Here is a 21,207-nt window from a genome sequence, read left to right as displayed (position 1 = left end):
AAGTAGATGCATACTTTTACACACTTAAATCTACTTAGGATAAATGAATGCAGTTTCATGTTATAATTTAGTTATTTTGGAGAGATTAGAAAAGTATTTTTAATGTTAATATGAAAATTACTTTGCACGTGGTCTATTCAAAATGAATACTCCATATATTCATGCACAAATCCTTAGTTTATTAAAAATATTTCACTAAAGATTGTGAATTTTTGTTTGTGAAAGGCACAATATTAACTGAAAGACAGCCAAATTTTGTGAAGGTAAATACACTGCATTTAAAGTTAACAGTATTAAATCTATAAATGTTTTAAATGAGTACAAAGAAGTCGTGGTTGGTCAAATTGGCTGAGTCTGTGTTGAAAGTTAATGAGATGACACAAATAGTTGTTTGGTTTAGCTTTAAATGATACAAAATCTTTATTGTTTTTTTTTTTGTTAATTGACAAACTATCCAGTAGTGAGCAATTTATATTTTGAATTAAGAAAATGTTACTCTTTTTCAATGAAAACTTTCTTACAGACCTAAATGTTAAAAGTTGCCTCTGAATAAGTTTAATATTGCATTATGTAAAGTAAAACTTGTTTGAAAAATTTTAATATTCCACAGCATGAATTCTTTTAAATTATTTTATGCTACAGTTGCCAGATTTACACATGAACTAATATCTTATAAATCAGTGAGTGACAGAGATACCAACATAGTTCGAGAGAGTCATTCTGTTACATCAGGTTTCTATAAATCTAATTTACATTCAAGCTATAACATCATAAAGAACTTCTTTTTTTTCTAATAAGGTGAGCACTAAAAGCGAGTGTAGTATCAGTTTCTTAAAATACTTGTAATTTTTGTATTGAAATCTTGAATTTGACCTTAGAAAAAACCTTTGCAATATCCATGTGCCCAGTTGATTTGTTTTTATTAGAGTTTTGATGGTAGTTGGAGCGGGAAGAGGACCTTTAGTTCGTGCAGCTTTAGCAGCAGCAAAAAATGCTGAAAGAGATATAAAAGTGTTTGCTGTAGAAAAGAATCCTAATGCTGTTGTTACGTAAGTACTTTTTTTTTACAAAATCATTCTATCATACATTTTATTTTTAAATTTGTTTCATAAATTTAAAAGTTGAATGAATACTGACAATACAAAAAATTTCCATTTGAAATGAATGTTCTTTGGCATGTTTTCGTGCCTTTGTGAGCAAAATTGCAATCTTTGTAATATAAGGTTGAGTACAATGCAGTAACTTGCATATTATAATTTTTCATGAAAGTAGGATCTTTCTCTATAAGTGTGGTCCCTTGCTAGTACAGAGGTAAGTGTATAGATTTAAAGTGCTAAAATCAGGGGTTCGATTCCCCTTCCTTGGTTGACTCGGCAAATAGCCTGATGTAGCTTTGCTGTAAGAAAAAACACACACACACTATAAGAGAAACTTGTTTAATGATGTAAAATATTCACTGAGCTCTTTGGTAAGTATTAACAGTTTATTGTTGTTTTGTATGTTGTTGCTGTAAAATATTTTCTGGTAGACATCTGTTATCTTTTTGTGAAGCAATGCTGACTTAAAACTTCGAGTTTACTTATTGTGTGTAAGCTCTTTTTTTTTTTTTTCCATGGTTGAATTTCTGCATCATTAAAACATTATTTTGCAAACTTATTTTGTTCTATTACACTTTTAATATTCACTATTTTCATGCTGATAGGCTACAAAATCTGCAGGATGAGATGTGGGGGTCTAAGGTTACAGTAGTTTCTTCAGACATGAGGGATTGGAATCCACCAGAAAAGGCTGATATTTTAGTCTCTGAACTTTTAGGGTCATTTGGAGACAATGAACTTTCTCCAGAATGTTTAGATGGTGCTCAAAAGTTTCTTAAAGGTATTTCAATTCTTATTTTGTCTAGAAAATTTATTTTTTGGAAGTATTAGTAAAACATTGAATAGAAAAAAAAAAGTATTGTCTTTCCCATAATTAACTTTACTTAGAATGTTAAGTTTTTGTAGGACAAGCATTTTTTTTTTTTAAATTGATAATAATTATTTTCATGTATGTGTCATTCAGTTGTCTATATTGTCCATAGATGATGGAATAAGTATCCCGGAAAGCTATACATCCTATCTGGCTCCTCTCCAGTCTCCAAAACTTTACAGTGAAGTGGTACAGATGAAAGATAGAGAAAAACCATACATTGTTAGTATAGATTTTGTAAATATTCTCTTCCATTTAGAATAAGGATTTTAAGTATTATGTGGATTATTTCTGAACCATATATATTAAATCCTTCATGTTTTTCAACATCGTGTCAGAAGAAGGAAGATGGTTTGTCAGACAGTTCCTTCACTTATGATTGATGTGAGTATTCACTAGAGTTGGGTATTCTGTTTAATAACAACCTTTCAAAGAAACTTAAAAGGTCATTAAAGTGAACCTCATTTTCACTGAAACTGATTGACTGAAATATTTATTACTTGATTGTGATATATACCTCACTGGCTGATTTATATGAAGTTGAACATTTATCATTTAACAAATGTAGGTATCTAAAAGTGTGTCACTAAGTGTATGGATAACTAAATTTCAGGTCATTGAAAAGTATCAGAGGTGTAGAAAGTTTTATACTGTGGAAATGGGTTCTCTTTTGTTGTTTTTTTAAACATTGCAAACGTTTTTTTTCTTCAACATGGTTAATGTAAGTAATGTACCTTAGCTTAAATAAAACATCAGTTTACATGTGCTCTTTGAAAGTGCTTGGATTGTTGGTTTTTGTATTTCTTGTAAAATAAAACTATTCAAAATATAAAAGAGCAAAGCGAAAAGGAGCATAACTTAAATTACAGTAATAATCTGCTGAATTGTAAATAATTGTTTGAGAATATATGAGGATAGTTAAACTAGACCTTCTTCTTTTATGGCAGGTAAAAGTACAGCAAAGTAATCAAAGCTGTAAAAGCAAGCTGCAGGGCTATTCAAAATTATTTTAACAGTCGCACTAAAAATACGAAACAAATATATATAAATATATCTCAGAATGGCTGGTAAGGATATTAACACTTATTGATAAGCAGAAAACAACATTTCTTCCTACCTAGGTCATCTTCAGGTTAACAGGTTTTGAGTGATGAGTCTTTGGTATTTTTCAAGAAAAGGCTTAATGATATTCTGGGATCAACAAACAAGTAATCAAAATGGGCCCAGTGGCCTCATCCTAATCCAGTCTGTAACTAAGGTTATTGTTTTTTTGGACTTCACCAAACTGATTGGTAATTTTACAGTACATGGTAAAGGTAACCCTGCTTTCTCAGTACTGCTTTTTCTGAGGTATACAACTTACACTTCTTACAATGGAATTGGACAAACTGACAGTAAAATCTTTTGCAGAAATACTTTTTTTCTTGTATGTTTATGTTACTATTTTTGTGCACTTCATCATGGTACTGAAAACAAGTCTTTGTTTTTTGAAGGGTTCTTGTTAATTCTCAGCAATTTTCCAATTGCTTGGAACCTTTTAAAATAGCTGCCCATATTTGTTTTGTATCCAAGCTCTCCTCATTGGAGTTGTGGGCAGTAACTCAATGCTGGAAAAATTTGGTTACTTATCTATGCTGAGCATAATTTAACATTCTGTTCTTCTTTCTTGTGGTGATTACAAAGGACTTTTTTGCCACATCTTTCATAATTCAAACAATACAAAAATATCTCGGAATGTCATTCTGTTAGACATATTTAAAGAATTTCTTTCTTCACATTTCAAGAAAACAAAGCATTCATCATAAATTTGTCCATTCATTGATTAGAGAGAAGTAAATGAGAATTAACACAGATGACATTCAGTAGCTGTTGGTGCATACAAAACATTGTTTTATGTGGTTTATATGTATGGTGACATGAAAACGTCTCTTAAATTTTCAGTTCCCAAAAAAATTTGTAATAACCTGAAAAATTTATTTTAAGATAAATTTTCACCTCTGACTTATGTTTAAATTATGTTTAACTTTGACATACTTTTAGCTCTCTATCTCTTGGTAGTCTCTCTTAACCTGAATTGTGGGAAAGCTCTATAGTTACAAGCTTGCTTGCCTGCTACCTTGGATGGTTTGTTGATTTGTTGTTTTATGGCCTGCTGCCTTGTTCTGGTTGATCTCAAGATGCCTTGTATGTTAACAAACTTTGAAAAGGCTTAAAGCTTTTAGGCTTAGTTTGTTTCTCCACTATATGTTCAGCTGGCACCAAAATGTTTTAATTGCTTGAACTAGTCCTGGCTGCTTGCTTGATAGTTAGTGGGGAGCCATTTTAATTATAACTGATTTGTGTGTGTGCATCAATAACCTGTTTAAAAAATAACCATCAAATGTCATTTGTAATCTACATATAATTTTTATTTTTTTCTGGTTTTGTGTCATTGTGCTTTTTTTTTTTAATTAGTATTACTATTTAAACAGAGAAAGAAATAGATTTCCATGTAAATGAAAGTTGTAATATTGTTTAAGCCTTCTATATATTAAAACATTTTTATAGTGGTGAATACAAATTATGCTTTAGCTTAAATATTTGTTTTAGATTTGTACAAGTAGTTTTACTCAAGTTACTGTGATTAAACCTATTTTCTTTTCATGAAAAGTCATATGTACTCAACATAAATTTTTTATTTCTGCAATAATAAACTTTTTGCTGAACTTAAGAACAAATTGTATTATTTGTGTAAAGTTTAAATATTTTCATAAGATACTCATTAAGTCTTAATTTAAATTCTGAAACATATTTCTGTAAACAGTTCTTGACAAAATAGAATTAATTGAAACTCTTGCTTTACAATGCATTAAGTACTTAAACTTATGCTGTTATAAAACATATCTGTTTTGAAAATCCAAATGATTCTTCATTTCAACAGACCTGTTTTGAAATGCCGTATGTTGTAAGGTTACACAACAGAACAGAACTAGCATCACCACAACCACTTTTCAGCTTCCATCATCCAAACAGAGGTAAGAAGATATATTTATCAAAAACATGGTATTAAAAAATTAAACAGTAAGATGTATAAACCACTCTAGGATCTTTTGGTATTGAAATCCATAATAGAAACCTTTATGTCACAGAGAAATGTCTCAAATTGTTTCTAGTACATATTGGCTGATTATTAAAAAAATAACTCCCAATTCAAAATTGGACATGCATGAACTAAGTTCAGTGCTACTGTATGATATATATGTTACATAAAGATGACTTGGTTTCTGTTAAATGCTTCCATGAAAGAATATACCAAGATTATTATCAACATTTATTTATATATTGATTATAAATGTCTTGTACAACTGAATGAAATTTCTTTCATAGTATATTCTCATTTTTTGAGAGCTTTATGATGATAAACATTTGAACAATAACATTAACTGCCTGGTATTCTGTTTTATTTCATTCTTTTCATTTACATGCTTAAGAATTCTGTTTTGGCCATGAGGAATTTTTTTCCTTTTAAAATGTCTGATTTTTTGCTCAAGAATAGTTATTACAAGATTCAACATGTTTTGTTCTTATGTTATTACAAAACTTCACTCAGATTTTTTCATATAAGGAAGTGAGAGAGTTTTGGTAATTTACTAGATTAAATATTGCTTTTTTTGTATATAATATTAAAGTGATATGACAAAATCAAAAATTAGATTTCAGGCTATGTTAAAAAAAATGGTAGGAAGTAAATCACAGATGAAACATCATAATTTTATTACTCTTCATATTTAGTACATCTAAAGCTCTGTGGAAGTGCTTAAGTTCAGCAAACAGTTAATATTTTGTCATCTTTTATTTTAATAACTGCAGACAGTCTTTCAGACATTATTGCAACATGTTTAATCAAAGTATCCTTTGGGATTTTACTCCAAATGTGATCAGTGAAGCATTACTTTATTCTTGAAATCTACATTCTGAAGTGGCACAGAAGAATTAGCCCCATAAAAGAAGAAATGGCAAAATAATGAATTGTCCTAACATGTGTGCACAGTACTATATGAGGGCTGTTCAAAAAATACGCGGACTGACGTCATAAAACAAAATGTACTTTATTTAGAAGTTACAGGTCTGGGAGCCCTTCAAAGTACTCTCCTCCCCAAAGCACACACTTATCCCAATGGTGTTTCCACTTGTTGAAACAGTCCTGCATGCCTTCTTTTGTAATGTCCTCCAGCTCCTTCGTCACATTTGCCTTAATCTCGGGAATCGTCTCAAATCTTTTTCCTTTCAAGGGTCTTTTGAGTTTGGGGAACAAGAAAAAATCACAAGGAGCAAGGTCAGGTGAGTAAGGGGGGTGAGGAAGAACAGTGATCTAGTGTTTGGCCAAAAACTCACGAGTTCTGAGGCACAAATTTCGCATCAACACAGTGCATCTTCAATTTTTCGGTCAAAATCTTGTAACAAGATCCAACTGATATCCCACACTCTTCAGCAAGCTCCCTGACAGTCAGACGTTGATTTGCTCTCACCAGGGTGTTGATTTTGTTGGCGTGTGGGTGCGTCAGTTGACATGGAAGGACGTCCAGGACACTCATCATCTTCAGTGGACTATCGACCATCCTTAAAACGTTCATGCTACTTGAAACATGCTGTACGCTTCATAGAAACATCATCGTAAGCCATGTTAAGCATAGCAAAAGTTTCAGTTGCAGATTTTCCAAGTTTAACACAAAATTTCACAGCAAGTCGTTGCTCCTTCAGGTCATTCATTCTGAAATCTGCCAAATGAAAAAATCGCACTTCATTTAAAACCGCGTAGCTAATGCACAAATGAAGATATCTGCAATCGGGAAATGGCATCGTAATCAGCTGATCTGTGTGAACCTAGCGACAACAAGCGGATTCCCCTGGAACCAACTGGAGCCTCGCAGTTCAAACATTCTGCATATTTTTTGAACAGACCTCATACATGTTTTCAGAGAAACCAATTATTTATGTTGAAAACTTTTAAAATTTCAGTGAATTGGATCTTTTTGTATGAATAAATTATGCTCAGTAGTCCAACTTAACATAGTCAACTGTTTTTGTGTATTTTGTGTGGTAAAGTAACCTAGAAGGTAGAAGATTGTTTTCAATAATATTCTTTATCATTCTACAATTTGGTCAAGTTATTTTGCATTTTATATTTAGTACTTTCCTTTAAAAAAAAGTTATCTGTTTTATTGAGCATATCAACTCATCTCTGGAAATTTAATCAGTATCTTTGCTAACTTGTGTCAAAATGAGTAAAGTGTACATTTCTTTTATAAACCTTGTAGTATATATGAACGTGATTTCTTATCCTGGTATTTCCATTCCAGATGAAGTTATAAACAACACAAGGTATAAGAACCTCACTTTTCATATTGAAAACAATTATGTTCTGCATGGATTTGCTGGCTACTTTGACACTGTTTTGTATAAAAATATCAAATTGAGTAAGTAATACAGTTTGGAATAGTTTTTGTATTGAATAAAGATTGTTAGCAAGGTGTTTAAGTTTTATTAGAAAGCATAAGTGTAGAATAGAAGACACTTAAGGTTTCCGTGAATTTAATAGCTATTTTGACATGGTTCTGTATATGGACATATAATTAAGTAAATGGTTCAGTTTTTAGTAGTTTTCTATTAAATACAGTAACAACAACAACAGTGAAACAAAGTGTATATAATTTCACCAGAAAAAGTAAGACATTTTCATAGTTCTTGAGACTGCATAATACAGCATGGTGACAATTTTCACTTAACATTCTTAATAGTTTGGTTGGCAATTCTCAAGTAGTATAAGGAGTGGATAAACTCTTGAGATAGTTTCTGCTTGTTAATAAATGTTTTTGGATTTAAAAGTTATACTTTAATATCATTTTGTCACAATTTATTTTTTTAAATTTATTTCTGATAGGTATAGTTCCTGAATCTCATTCTCCTGGGATGTTTAGTTGGTTTCCAATTTTTTTTCCTTTAAAGGTGAGATAATTAATACATTCTGTACTGCAACTTAAACCGGTTTCATAACTTATTTTTTGCTCAGTATTAGTGCTCAGATTTATGTTACTTATTTTTAAAAATGCTTGAATAAATTATAATACTTGCAGACTGTATAAGAATATGCCTGTGGATTAGCTATGTTATTTTAATCTTATATAATAATTTCCTAATAGAATTTCTAAAACAAAATCTCAATGTAAATTCAAACATATGAACATCAAAAGCAAAAGATGCAAATTCATATGAATCATGAACATATTGGATTATACATATTTTGTCATCAGTGAATAATAATAACAAGGAAAAGTTTATATATGAAACATATCTATAGTAAACAGAGAAGTATGGGTGTGTGTGTGTGTGTGTGTTAAGTAGTTTAAGTTTATCCTTTCATAGCTGTATACTACCTTCCTAGAAATAATGATACACATACATAAGTGGATCCCAGTATCACCAAAGATGCTCACACTTTCTACCATGGGGACTTTATAAAGTGATGGTTGATACCACTGTCTCTTGGCAAAAGAGTAGCCTAAGAGCTGGTGGTGACCAGCTGCCTTCCTTTTAGTCTCTCACTGCAATATTAGGTCTAGATGTCCCTCGTGTATCTTTGTGCAATATTCAAAAAATAAACAGTACATAAATGTTGAACTTGTCTTTTATCATGTTGCTTTCAATTTGTATGGCTGTGCTTATAAAATATGACATTAGATCAACTGTAAAAATAACTTCTTTAGGAATAAAAGAAGTAAAATGTATTTTTTTTATACAAATGGAACCTGATATACTTTATTCAATAATAGTTGTCATGGCAATATTTTGATTTAATAGTTGAAAGTACTTTAAACTAATTTTGCTCATTTCTTGGTCCATTATATGCCTAATTTAAAGATTCCCAAATAGAAAAACATAAATATCTGCTCACAACATTACCACACATACACAGTTATGAACAGAGCATGTTTATGATTCATTGAATTATTAAAATGTTCATGTGAATTACTGAATTTGCACTTTCCAGTCATATTATGATTCTGAAAATCTTTGGTGTTATCTTAAAGTTTTGGTATTAAGTCAAAAAAAATTGAAATTCATTTTTAACACTTCATATATTTCTAAGACATTCATGAAGTTCTGTCTCTCCATGTTTCACCAAGTCTTTATTAATTTAACAATTTAAGATTATAACATTACATCACAGTCTTTGAGTTTAGCTGTACACAAATATCTATGAGTCAGTTATGAATAATGCCTATAACAATGAATTATTTATTTGTGGGCTTATTGGCAGTTGTTGGAGCTTTAGACATTTGTCATTAAGAGATTCTCTTCTCTTATAACATACTTACTTATTGGAGTATAGAGACCAAGAAGCTGGTATGACCACATCATAATACTGTCTAATGTTCCCATTTTGTTTTTTATACATCAAGTATTGGTTCTTGGAAGGGGGAATTCTTCTTTCAATAAGGAAGGTAAATGATGTGCCATTTAAAATAACTCTGGGCTAAATGCTGAAAATAATAGTTTTTTAGGGTACAAAGATAATGAAGTGGACATTTCTTTACATTTAAACATTTTATAAACCAATAATTGAGTCAGTTCAAACATACTACTATAAATTGTTTTTTTAATTTCATTTTGTTTTTATCATTAGGAACCCATTCAATTGAAAGGAGGTTGTCAGCTTCAGGTTCATTTCTGGAGATGTGCTAATCGAAAAAATGTGTGGTACGAATGGTGTGTGACAAAACCTGTTATTGGACCTATACACAATCCAAATGGTAGGTCATACACCATTGGCTTGTAACAAGATTTTACAGAAACTACCAGCTCTAAAAATTTTCATACGTCTGACACTTCAGAGAAGAGAAAGTCGCATCTTGCTGAAACATTTTTTTAATATTTTTTAGGTAATTTCAGTTTATCTCATTTGTCATTTATGAAATGCACTAAAACACTTGTGACAAAAACTTTATTTTCAGCTGAAATAATAAAAAGCTCATGTACAGTAACTGCATATTGTGATAAAAAGTTTTTCCCTACATGAAAATTACAAAACTTTTAGAAAACTAATGTTATCAAACTCCATAAAGTGTACAAAATTTTGTTTGCCAGAAACTGTTTTAATGCACTTCTACACTAACATTATTCTGTTAAATAACTACACTCATCTATGAAATAGTAGTAAAACAAATTATTTCCAAAATTGGGATAAAGAATAATTTTCAGGCCTTTGATATGGTTCAAACAAGAACTTAAAATAATGTGAAAGGTACAGTATATGAATCCTCCAATTAGCATGGATCTGAAAGAGAAAATAAATAATTAAATATTTTCTATGTGCAGTAAACAAAGAAAAACCAACAGTTGCTGGAGTTTTACATAAAAGAAAATCTCACATGAAAGTACTTATAATAATGCTTTTCATTACCTTCCTACAAAAAATAACAAAAACAGTTATATAAAATGAAACTTAAAAATACCAGAAACACATTGTTACATATCCATATAATGTTTTAAGCGTTCCAACCTGATGGTCCATTTCTGTAGTTAAAAAACATAAATTATAACATAGCACTGGCTCAGCTTAAAATCTTGTTCATCTCAGTATTTTTAATCATCAGTGATTTTTTTTTTAGAACATCTAAGATGTTTACATTAATACTTCCATATGATAGTGATGTTAAGTTTGGAGAATAAAACAGTTTCATAATGTGCTCATTTTACTTATAGGAATTCCTTGTGTTTTCTTCTTCTTATATGTTACTTTATTTTGTTTAAATGAAAAAGGCCTAAACTTTAATAAATGTAACACACAAAATATATTTTTATGTAAATTATGCATGTAGACAATACTACTCAGTGTTTAAAGCAAGTTTATAGTTGTGATAAAGCATATCATCACTGTTCTTATAACTGATATGAACAAATAAAATTTCATAAATCTGTTTATTCCTCAAAAATACAAAATTGAAAAGACTAGACATGTTTTTAATTTGTCATTCATGTATAATTGTCACCAAATTACAATGACTACTTCAGCTGGATAGATAAAAAGATAAAGTTGGTGTAGGAGGAAAAAACGAAATTTAAATGTAACAGATGTGGTTGTGGTGTTTCTTAAGCTTATGGACTTTTAGTTGTAAGAAATTTTAAAGTACAACGTTTTGAAGGTTGTAAGGTGAAATATTGCAACACCTAAACAATAAATACAATAATTGAGAAGACGTAAAATATGTCTAGAGGTTTGGTGTTTTTAACTAAAATTAAATTTCATTTTTGTTCCATGTTAATTTCAAGAACATGCATCTCTCACAAACAAACATAATCCACATTTAAATAATTTATGCAGGATATTTATTATTTCATTTTATTTTAATGTATAAGCATTTTTGTGCATATATTTTTCAATTAAATTTTGAAGGTAAGTATTAGTTTTTTTGGGGTTTTTTTGCAAAATTTATGTATGTACTTTGCAATTATTAAAAAAACTGGTATAATTCACAGTTTGTGAAACAATCTACACAGATCAGATCAAAATTTCTTAAAAGTCAAATTTGTGAAACTTAAAATATCCAACTTTTAACTACTTAGCAAGTTTTAATACTTTAGATTAAGACTGAAAAAAGGAAATGATATTGATATTTAAACTGTGATATATTTGTTATAAATCTACAGTATAATCAAGATCCCTTACTCTTCTAACTATGTACTGTCAGGTATGATGTGACACTACCTTCTGGGCCCAGCATGGCCAGGTGGTTGAGGCACTCAGCTTGTAATCTGAGGGTTGCGGGTTCAAATTCCTGTTGTACCAAACATGCTCGAGCTTTCAGTTGTAGGGGCATAATAATGTTATGGTCAATCTCACAATTTGTTGGTAAAAGAGTATCCCAAGAGTTGGCAATGGGTAGTGATAACTAGCTGCCCTCCCTCTAGTTTTACACTGCTAAATTAGGGACAACTAGTGCAGATAGCCCTTCTGTAGCTTTGTGCAAAATTCAGAACAAATACTACCTCTGAATGTCTTAAACATGTATGCTGCAATGGTTTGTTCTTTTATTAAGTTATACTTTACACTAGTGTTTCACAAGCTTTTATCATCCATACCACATTTTATATGGTATCTTACACCCCATTCCCTCCCTTTTTAAATGAGTGAAGGAGTGAGGATATTACACATTAAAATGTGTGTGTTGAAGTGATTACCCATTATGTTTATTAATAAAAAACATATTAAAATGCTTAATTTTGCCTCATTGAGCATTTGATTCAATGCTAATTTCTCACTTGTTGCCCATCTTCACATCTCCAAGAGATCATACATTCCCCACATTTTGAGAAGTACTGCCTTACAGGAACTATAAATTAGAAGCAGTTCAGTGCTAGTAACTAATTAAACCAATATTTTGTTTTAAACTATATTTATTATTGCTCTTTATAAAAGTGTGTAAATATGTAGCAACATAATATTTCCCTTATTACCTGCTTCAGACATAAAGTTAGTGTCACATCTTAATGAAAATGGGAAATACTGTACATGTATATAACAAAGTACACCTGAATTTCACTTTCAAAATCATTAAAGCTGAAAGTAGTGTACAAATAAGTTGTTTAATTTAAATTATAGAAATGAAAGGTTTATTTTAGGAATCAAACTTAGAATTAAATAACAGATTTAAAAAAGTGGATAAAATACAAGAAAACTGAAGTCGTGAAATATTTTTAATACTCACACAAGTCTGGTAAGTTCAGTTAGTGGATTAGTAAAATGGTTTTTTTACTCATAAACATGGTATATGAAATAAGGTTGGTTTTATAGCTGTAGATTTCGCATTATTTTGCTGTCAACGTATTTTTTATATAAATGAATACATTTAATATTTTATTAGTTTTGTTAACAATATCTAGCCAGATGTCAAAATGTGTATACTTGTGTATCAAATTTCAATAAAATATAAGTCTAACTCTCTTGCAACAGTTTATTACTCAAAAATATTTTAGAATTAATATTTATTGTAGTTTGCAGATAAAAATGTTTGAAACTATATTTCTGCACAACTGTCATGAATCTCATGGAAAAAATCCATTAACTAGTTTTTTTCCAATCCAAAATATATTTTTATTTTAGGTAACTATAATTGTGAGAAAATCTTTGTTCACATGAATTTCTTACATCTTACTATTTTACAACATGTGATGTGAACAACTATCAGAGAAGGTTAACATTTAAAAAGCTGTGAGTAAAGTTTAAATATCATTGAATAGAACAACTTATAAATTATTTTCATTAGTGTAGAGTGAATAGTTGTGTGAGGTTAATTTATGATTTTATAGAAAAGTGACACAAACTAGCTCATGTAGAAAATAACAATAGAATCTGTTCAGGAATTTAGAAGACTTGGGAGCAAACCATAGATTTGAAACATTTGTTATAATATCTTCAGATGTTTGTTTCATGTTATATTATCATCATTGATTGAAAGCTGTAGAAAAGCCTAGTTAAGTATAGAGAGATTGGTAGATTATAGCAGTATATTCCAATGACTAAAATGTAAATATTTATTGGATACAATATATTGTTAGGTTGTTCTTATTCAAATAGTTCACATAAGTAAAATAATTTATACGTTGAAAAGAAAGCATGTTTTGTGGAAAGAAATTCAATTTGACCAAGAATATTGTTAACATAAGTAATACTACATCGTTTAAACTGACACCTTTTTTTTTTAATTAAATTGTCGTACAATAACATTTTGGAAAAATTAACAATAAATTATAGAAAGTTAAATTATATATATTTTTTTTAATTCCAAACTAGATATTATTTGATACATTTGTTCAAGGTCTTAAGTTTATTAAATATTTGCACTTGGAAAAGAAAAAAAGCAAAACCTGAGGGACATCAATGACTCTTCTGTACTGGAAATCATTAATTATGTGATGAAATAAAATAATTTACATGCTCCTACAAATAGGTAAATATGTTATCTCACTTTCATGTTTTTCTAATATATTCCTATGGAAACTGTAAAGGGCACAAAAAATAATAACAGTTTGGCTTTTGAATATCATTCACTTTATGTAAAGAGTTCCATCTTTATATTGGTTATGCACTTCAAGTGCTATTCTTTCCTGTTACTTATATTTTGTCGGAAGTGTAAATACCTAAAGAAATTATCAAATAAACTTGTAATTATAAATTATCATAAAATCGTTAGTGTTTTAATGAACAAGTCTACCAAAATAACTTGTTCACAATATGTGACTAAACTATAAATCTAGCAAACACGAAGAAAATACAAAAATTCATCAACTGAACATTAAATTTTGTGCTTTTTTAGTAATGAACATATACAAAAATAAAGGTCAATCGTATTTATAACAATGATAGCTTTTAAAAGGCAATCTAATTTTACAATTGTAAACACATTTTGAAGCAAATTTACAACTCGTCTTTGTTTAACCATATTATATTTGTTTTGCTAGGGTGACATTTTGTCTAACTAACAGAAACCATATTCAAGAGAACTGTTTGTTCTAAAAGAATAAGACTTGAAGAAAGATTTAAAGGATTTGTATCTATCTATAATTTTTATATTGGAATTCCTATCTACACACAATGTCTATATAATCTGTCATATGTTTGTTTTATGAACTCTGCCAAATTAAACTGTATTCCATCCTTCATTTAACCTATATTATACACACAAATGGTTTGACTCGTTTTATTTCAGTAGTTACTTGCTCAAAATCTTTATGTATTTTTCACATTATTTTACAAAGAATCGAAGAATAATTTACTTTAAGGATGCATAACATTCAGTACTTATTTAACCAAAATAGGCTTAATGTTTGAAATTAAACATTAAGTACTTAAATAACAGTAACTATGTGGTATTCATATCCAGTGATACCTGATAGATAAGCTCAAATGTATACATGAAATATACATTGATAGAGAACGGAGGAGATAAAAACAGGTGAACAAATAAAATTTTCGTCGTACAATTTGTGCACGCTTAAAATTTTGTCATGACTTTTACTGGCAGTTTGGAATTGAAAAAGAGTCTTTTAAAACATTTTCATAACGGGAAAAAGGCCAACAAAATTTGGATTTACTGCTGAAATGCAGACAAAATGTTCAAATTAACAAACAAACAAAACCCCTATTTTATACCAACTTGTATAATAATTTCAGCTGCCCCTTTACTTAGGTCAGCTTCTCTCTAGCTTGAAGAAGATAGAGATAAGGTCAAAGTTGTATAAATTTGTAGCCATTGGCATATGCAAACCTTAAGTGAGCAAAGAACTAGTACGTGTTTTTGACACCTGGTAACAAGAATGTTATACTACATACATAACTAGCACAGATATTTGCCTTTATATATCTGATTGAAGATGTATTTAAGAATGGAAGGGTGAAATTCTTTACTCTGTCGTTACTGTAGTGCTATTGAAAAAATGGTTAGCTAGCGCTACCTATTAGATGTATCTTAAGGCACAAGAGTACTAGAGTATAGAACATTTCTGTTACATCTGGTATTTAAACAGTTATGTACAAGATGGTCACTGTTAATAAACCTTATATTTTACAGTGCATTTATTAAATATAAAAAATATTACAGTAAAAATATGAAAAGGAGCAACCAGCTAGATCAGCAACAACGATAAAAAACTATCCACAGAGGATCAACAAAAGATAAAATAAGTAAAATGTAATTTTACATCCTGTATTAACCAACATGTCCTAAGTGAATCGTACATTATTTCAAATACTGCTGTTTACTGTTTGTTAAATCAGATAAATGGTCTAAACTAGATCAGATACCAGATTTGTATAAAATTAATTTATTTAATATTCATAGTGGATGATGTACTGTGTTTGTTTTACCTTATAGAGAAAAATAGGAATGAATATAATGCTATAAAAATGCTTTTTGATAACATTGTATAGTTGGTAGAAACATTGTTTTTAAAAGTTCTAAATTTAACCAGCAATAAGAATATGCAGGAAAGTCTGTAAATAGATTTATCACAATGGTCTCTTACTTGTGAGAACAGTAAAATGATTCAAGATAAATTATTGTATACTCAGAGATTCAGAATGACTCTAGATATAATCTTATCTTCCCTTAAAAAAAAAAAGCAATGAATCTATCTCAAAGTAAGTTGTACAGGAAACAGTAGAGAAAATTTCCAAACTGAATGTATTCTTTTACAGAGATAAAGTTAACGCTGAAAGCGAACATGGGAAAATGGAAAAAATAATGAAATAAATCCTTTTAAGCCCAACAGATGCTCAGTGGAAATTACACACCTCAATAAATATATGAAGAAAGACGTTATGCAGCTTTTTGCAGATAAGATAAAATATTAGGAGAAAAGTGGACTAAATCACGCCTCAAGGAAGCGGAAAATAGATTTTTGAGTGCAGTGAGTTTCAACAGTATAGATGAATCATTGGTGGTAAAGGAAATCTGAAGTTCAATTTGAAATAGACACTGATGCTAATTTGTATGTTGTTACAGCTCTCTAATCTGGATTAGTTTCCAAATTAGAAAGTGAAATATAACAGTCATCTATAGAGTAATGCCTTTTAAAGTTATTCCAAAGATTAGGGAAGCTAGAATAAGGGCTTAAAGTAAACATGAATTATGGTGCAAAACCATCCACAATGTTTAAAAGGATATCACTTCCCTTTACTAGAGTAAAACAAGAAGTTATTAAAATAAAAGAAATTGGACTAACATTTCTTGTGTATGAATCAGCAGGCTAGTGTGTGTACCGAAATGGTATACATACCAAAACTGAGGGGCAAAGTTAGTATTTGGGTAAAACGAATGAAAGATGCCTACTACCATCAGCATAACACACACTGATAAAAATAGGAAATGCCAGTCTCTTCCTAAAATTGTCATTGAAATTCAGGTGTTAGGTCTGCCTTTCTCACTACATTTATAATGCTGTTTGAAAGAGTTTGTTTCAACTGACTATCTTTCAAGATCTTGTTAACACCAGAGAATTTCCAGAAAAGATTGTGTAAAGTCCCAGAATTAGAAGTAAGCTGAATGGTGATGTTCTTGTGTGAGGAGCAACAGAACATGATAATCATCTCTGTGCAACTCAAAAGAGACTGCAGGGTGCGAGAATCGTGTTACAAAAGAAATGTGAATTATTAAGAGACTGTATGAGTTTGGAGCCAAATTGTCCCACTCATCAGGCATTAGGACACTCCCCCAAGAATGTAAAATCTATTATGAACAAGAGAAAAATAAAGCAATATTAGTGAAGTAAAGCAATAGATCTAAGGAAATAGCATCGGACAACATTAAACAAGAACCTAGTGCTTTACCAGAATGGGTTCAGTACACTTCAAAATTTGATAGGTCATATTAGCAGATGTATCATTTTATGGTATCAGAATGTGGCCCTTGGATTCAAATTTCTTCATCAACCACTAGGCCATGTTTAGCCCTTATAATGTGTTATGGTCAACTTTAATGATAATATTGATTCCAAATATTAAAACAGTTAAATAAGGAGAAAACTATCTTAGTAAATTGGAACAAGTTAACTGATGCTTAATTTACAGGTAGAAATCCTTAGGGAAATAGTACTACAAATATTGATTTGAAAAATCGAAAAAAAATGCTAAAAGCTCAAACCTAAAAGAAAAAGCATCGCAAGTTTAGGTAATTCAAACAAACTAACTTAATTGAAATTTTAATGCATGGAAGATTGATTTAGAACTGTATATCCAAGACCCCAACCTAATGATACACATTCCCAACAACCCTTATAGAATTTACTACTTACAAATAAATGGCCTAAGTATGGGGAATTCCGTGTCACCATTTCCAGCAAACATTTTTATGACACAGATTTAATCTCAAGCGATCAATTCAGTCTTACACCCACCGCTATACTGGTACGGGTATGTTGATGATACAATTGCTGGTTCGAATCCCAGTTGCCCTTTCAGCCGTGGGAGCATTATAATGTGACCGTCAATCCCACTATTTATTGTTGAAAAAGTATTCCAAGAGTTGGCGGTGAGTGATGATTAGCTTTGCACAAAATGCAAAAAACAACTATTAAAACTTCAGAAATACAAAAAAAAATGTTAAATTTCTATTTCTGTGATTGGCGTGATAACGGTAATTGTTCTTCAACTTGTAAACCATATCCTTAGGAATAAAACCTCTAAAGCATGTCCCAATCCAGGTTGATTTAATCATTACACGAATTAATTGTTATTAGGAGTCAGAACTTTATTATTCTGAAGATATCTTTACATTTGCTACAGATGAGTGATTATACAATCCAATTCCAAGATTTTCTAAATGTGGTTGGTCAAGTTATAAATAAAACTTTGATGTTTTTTTAACTTTTAGAAATAGCTGAGTATTCAAATTGATAAAATACCGAGCCACTCGTGTGTTCGTAATGTCCGGGTCAGCCTGATGGACCCTTATATTTGAATGAAAAACCTCTTCGGCACTGTATATATGTATATATCTTCATATATATGCGTATAAATAACAGAAGTAGTGTTTTTTATGTATTGTTATACATTCTTCTTTTCTTCTACTCACGGGACTTGAGGTTATGGCGTTCTACGGGCACGCATTAGAATCACCATCACTAAACATGCTTGCCTTTTTAGTCATGGGGACATCATATTGGTTGCTCAATCCCACTGTTCGTTGGTAAAATAATAGCGCTACATTTGGCGGTAGCTGGTGTTGGCTAGCTGTTTTACCTTTAGTCTATCACTACAAAATTAGAGACTGCTAGCGCAGAAAATTTTCAAGATATTCAAAATCAAGCCAGACTTTAACTTGTGAACGCTCAGAATTTAGACGTGAGTGTGTAGGTTTTTCTTATAGCAAAACCACATCGGACTATCTGCTGAGCCCACCGAGGGGAATCGAACCCCTGATTTTGGCGTTGTAAATCCGTAAATTTACCACCTTACTAGCGGGGGGAAAATTTAGACATGAAAGAAGAAAGACCGATTGAGAGAAATTCTTTTTATTTTTCATGTTGTTTGCTTGCTGCTAACAAGTGCATCCGTGGGCTTTCATTGAGTATTTGTTACGTTTTGTTATTGTTACTCAGATAAACTTCAAATGTTCTATGTATGCCGTTTGCAGGAATTTGTAGGGCCCGGCATGGCCTAGCGCGTAAGGCGTGCGACTCGTAATCCGAGGGTCTCGGGTTCGCGCCCGCGTCGCGCTAAAACATGCTCGCCCTCCCAGCCGTGGGGGTGTATAATGTGACGGTCAATCCCACTATTCGTTGGTAAAAGAGTAGCCCAAGAGTTGGCGGTGGGTGGTGATGACTAGCTGCCTTCCCTCTAGTCTTACACTGCTAAATTAGGGACGGCTAGCACAGATAGCCCTCGAGTAGCTTTGTGCGAAATTCAAAACAAGCAAGCAAGGAATTTGTAGAGTAACAAAAGACCGTCTTTTTCCATGAATATGAATACATGCAGAAATAAGTAGGTAAGTGGCTTTATGTCATGAGCTTAATATGAAAAGCGAGAAATAAGGCATTGTCAACATGGGGACAGTGTTTTTGGTTTTTTTTGTATTTCGTTCAAAGCTACACGAGAGCAATCTGTGCTAGCCGTCTCTAATTTAGCAGTGTAAGACTAGAGGAAAATCAGTTAGTAATCACCACCCGCCACCAACTCTTGGGCTACTCTTTTACAAAGGAATAGTGGGATTTACTGTAACATTATAACACCCCCACGGCTGAAAGGGCGAGCATATTTGGTGTGACGGGGACTCGAATTCACGACTCTCAAGTTACGATTCGAGTGCCTTAACCACCTGGCCATTCCGAACCTGTACAGTGTTTTAACTGTGGTATACATCTGCAACATATCAACAATTCAACCATGGCTGATACCAAAATAGGTAGTTACGCTGCTTATATAACTCTCTTTGACAGCAGCATTAATCTCCAACTCAGTTGGACAACTAGGTCACCTGATGAGGATAGGCTAGAAAGAAAACGTTTATACACTCTACATTTACACACAAACATATATATGTTGAGACCACAGCAAAGAACTGTTTATCTCGAGATAAATTTCAATACAGTACATTGAATAACATCTTTTTGTTTGAAGTTAAACACATTAGATTATCTTCTCTTACCACCACGGGTTTCGAACCTCCGTTTTTTAGCGTGCTAAGGCCGCAGACATACCTCTGTGCCACTGGGAAGAATGGTATTTTGAAAAGCAGTTTATTTTCAGGATTAACCGCTGTAACTGTAAAAGTGGTTGTTCTGCTTGGATGAAAATCATTGTGGAAAAGCTAGCTTCGACATTTCCAATGAGTTGTTCAGTATATAGATGAGTAGTTTAGAGTATTGTTAGGATATAGAATCACGAGCTGAGAAGGTAAGTTTTAATAAAGAATGTTGATCATTACACAAATTAATACACCGTTAACGAGACAGATATTATTTTACGTAAATTATTCAGGTAAACTGTTGATCTGTCGGCCTTTAAGGCATTTTTTTTTTAAATAGTAAAGACAAGAAACTTGGTCCAGCCACTACTACATCCAGTAGTGGCCAGGAAAACAGTGACTAACATGGAGAAGCAAAGAATCCTGTAGTCAAGTACTAGACGCATTGGAAGCTGATCTGACCAATAGGAGGAGACGCTGAAAAGAAAAGTGTCTCAACAATCAAAGTATTGAACCATACAGCAAGACTGCTGTGGCAAGAAATTGTGGAGGACCTACTAACAGATTCTGTTAAACTTCGACCTTCTTACAGACTATCTAATGGACAGAAACCAAAACCTGATATATCCATAACGAAGAGCAGTAGAAGGACAAAAGGGAAAAATCTCACACACAAGGAGAGCTTTCCTAAGGTCTAAGGGAATCCGCGAAGCAAGATCTGTAAGACACAGCATATCCTATATTAGGCATCACCAGAGGGATAAAAATTCGTCATGATCCTCAAACCCCTTTTCATGTACTTCAACTGTAATTTTGACAAAATTGGTTTCTAGTTTATTCTGCCTCAAGTGTTTAGTCACTTAATTTAATTTCACGTTACGTTCAAGTCTAACTTAAACTATTAAACATTACAATGGTTGTTGTAAGTAAACCGTAAGTTGTTGATTCTGTGTATTTTAGTTTTGTGGTTCACTTATTTGTTTAAAAGGTTTTAGTTGTATTTTGGTTTATAACTGTTTCT

At 31.3% G+C, this 21,207-nt stretch overlaps 1 protein-coding gene across 4 annotated transcripts in view; it reads left to right on the top strand.

The window, feature by feature from the left end:
• csul (protein arginine N-methyltransferase 5) overlaps positions 1–12,944 on the top strand; it is a 34,134-nt gene extending 21,190 nt beyond the window's left edge. For 2 of the 4 annotated variants that reach the window (XM_076469072.1, XM_076469071.1), the window contains exons 11-17: positions 941–1,049; positions 1,703–1,878; positions 2,081–2,190; positions 4,889–4,982; positions 7,308–7,424; positions 7,889–7,953; positions 9,632–12,944. In XM_076469072.1, coding sequence (XP_076325187.1) covers positions 941–1,049; positions 1,703–1,878; positions 2,081–2,190; positions 4,889–4,982; positions 7,308–7,424; positions 7,889–7,953; positions 9,632–9,784 — 824 coding nt within the window. In that variant the 3' untranslated portion in view covers positions 9,785–12,944. Of the gene's footprint in view, positions 1–926; positions 1,050–1,702; positions 1,879–2,080; positions 2,191–4,888; positions 4,983–7,307; positions 7,425–7,888; positions 7,954–9,631 lie in introns of all 4 variants that reach the window. The other 2 variants (XM_076469070.1, XM_076469069.1) reach the window with 1 other exon arrangement.
• Positions 12,945–21,207: the final 8,263 nt, after the last annotated feature.

The sequence above is a fragment of the Tachypleus tridentatus genome, chromosome 12, assembly GCF_004210375.1.
Source record: "Tachypleus tridentatus isolate NWPU-2018 chromosome 12, ASM421037v1, whole genome shotgun sequence".
NCBI lineage: Eukaryota > Metazoa > Arthropoda > Merostomata > Xiphosura > Limulidae > Tachypleus > Tachypleus tridentatus.
The sequence above is the reverse complement of the archived record's forward strand: the minus strand, read 5'-3'. Positions and strand labels throughout refer to the sequence as shown.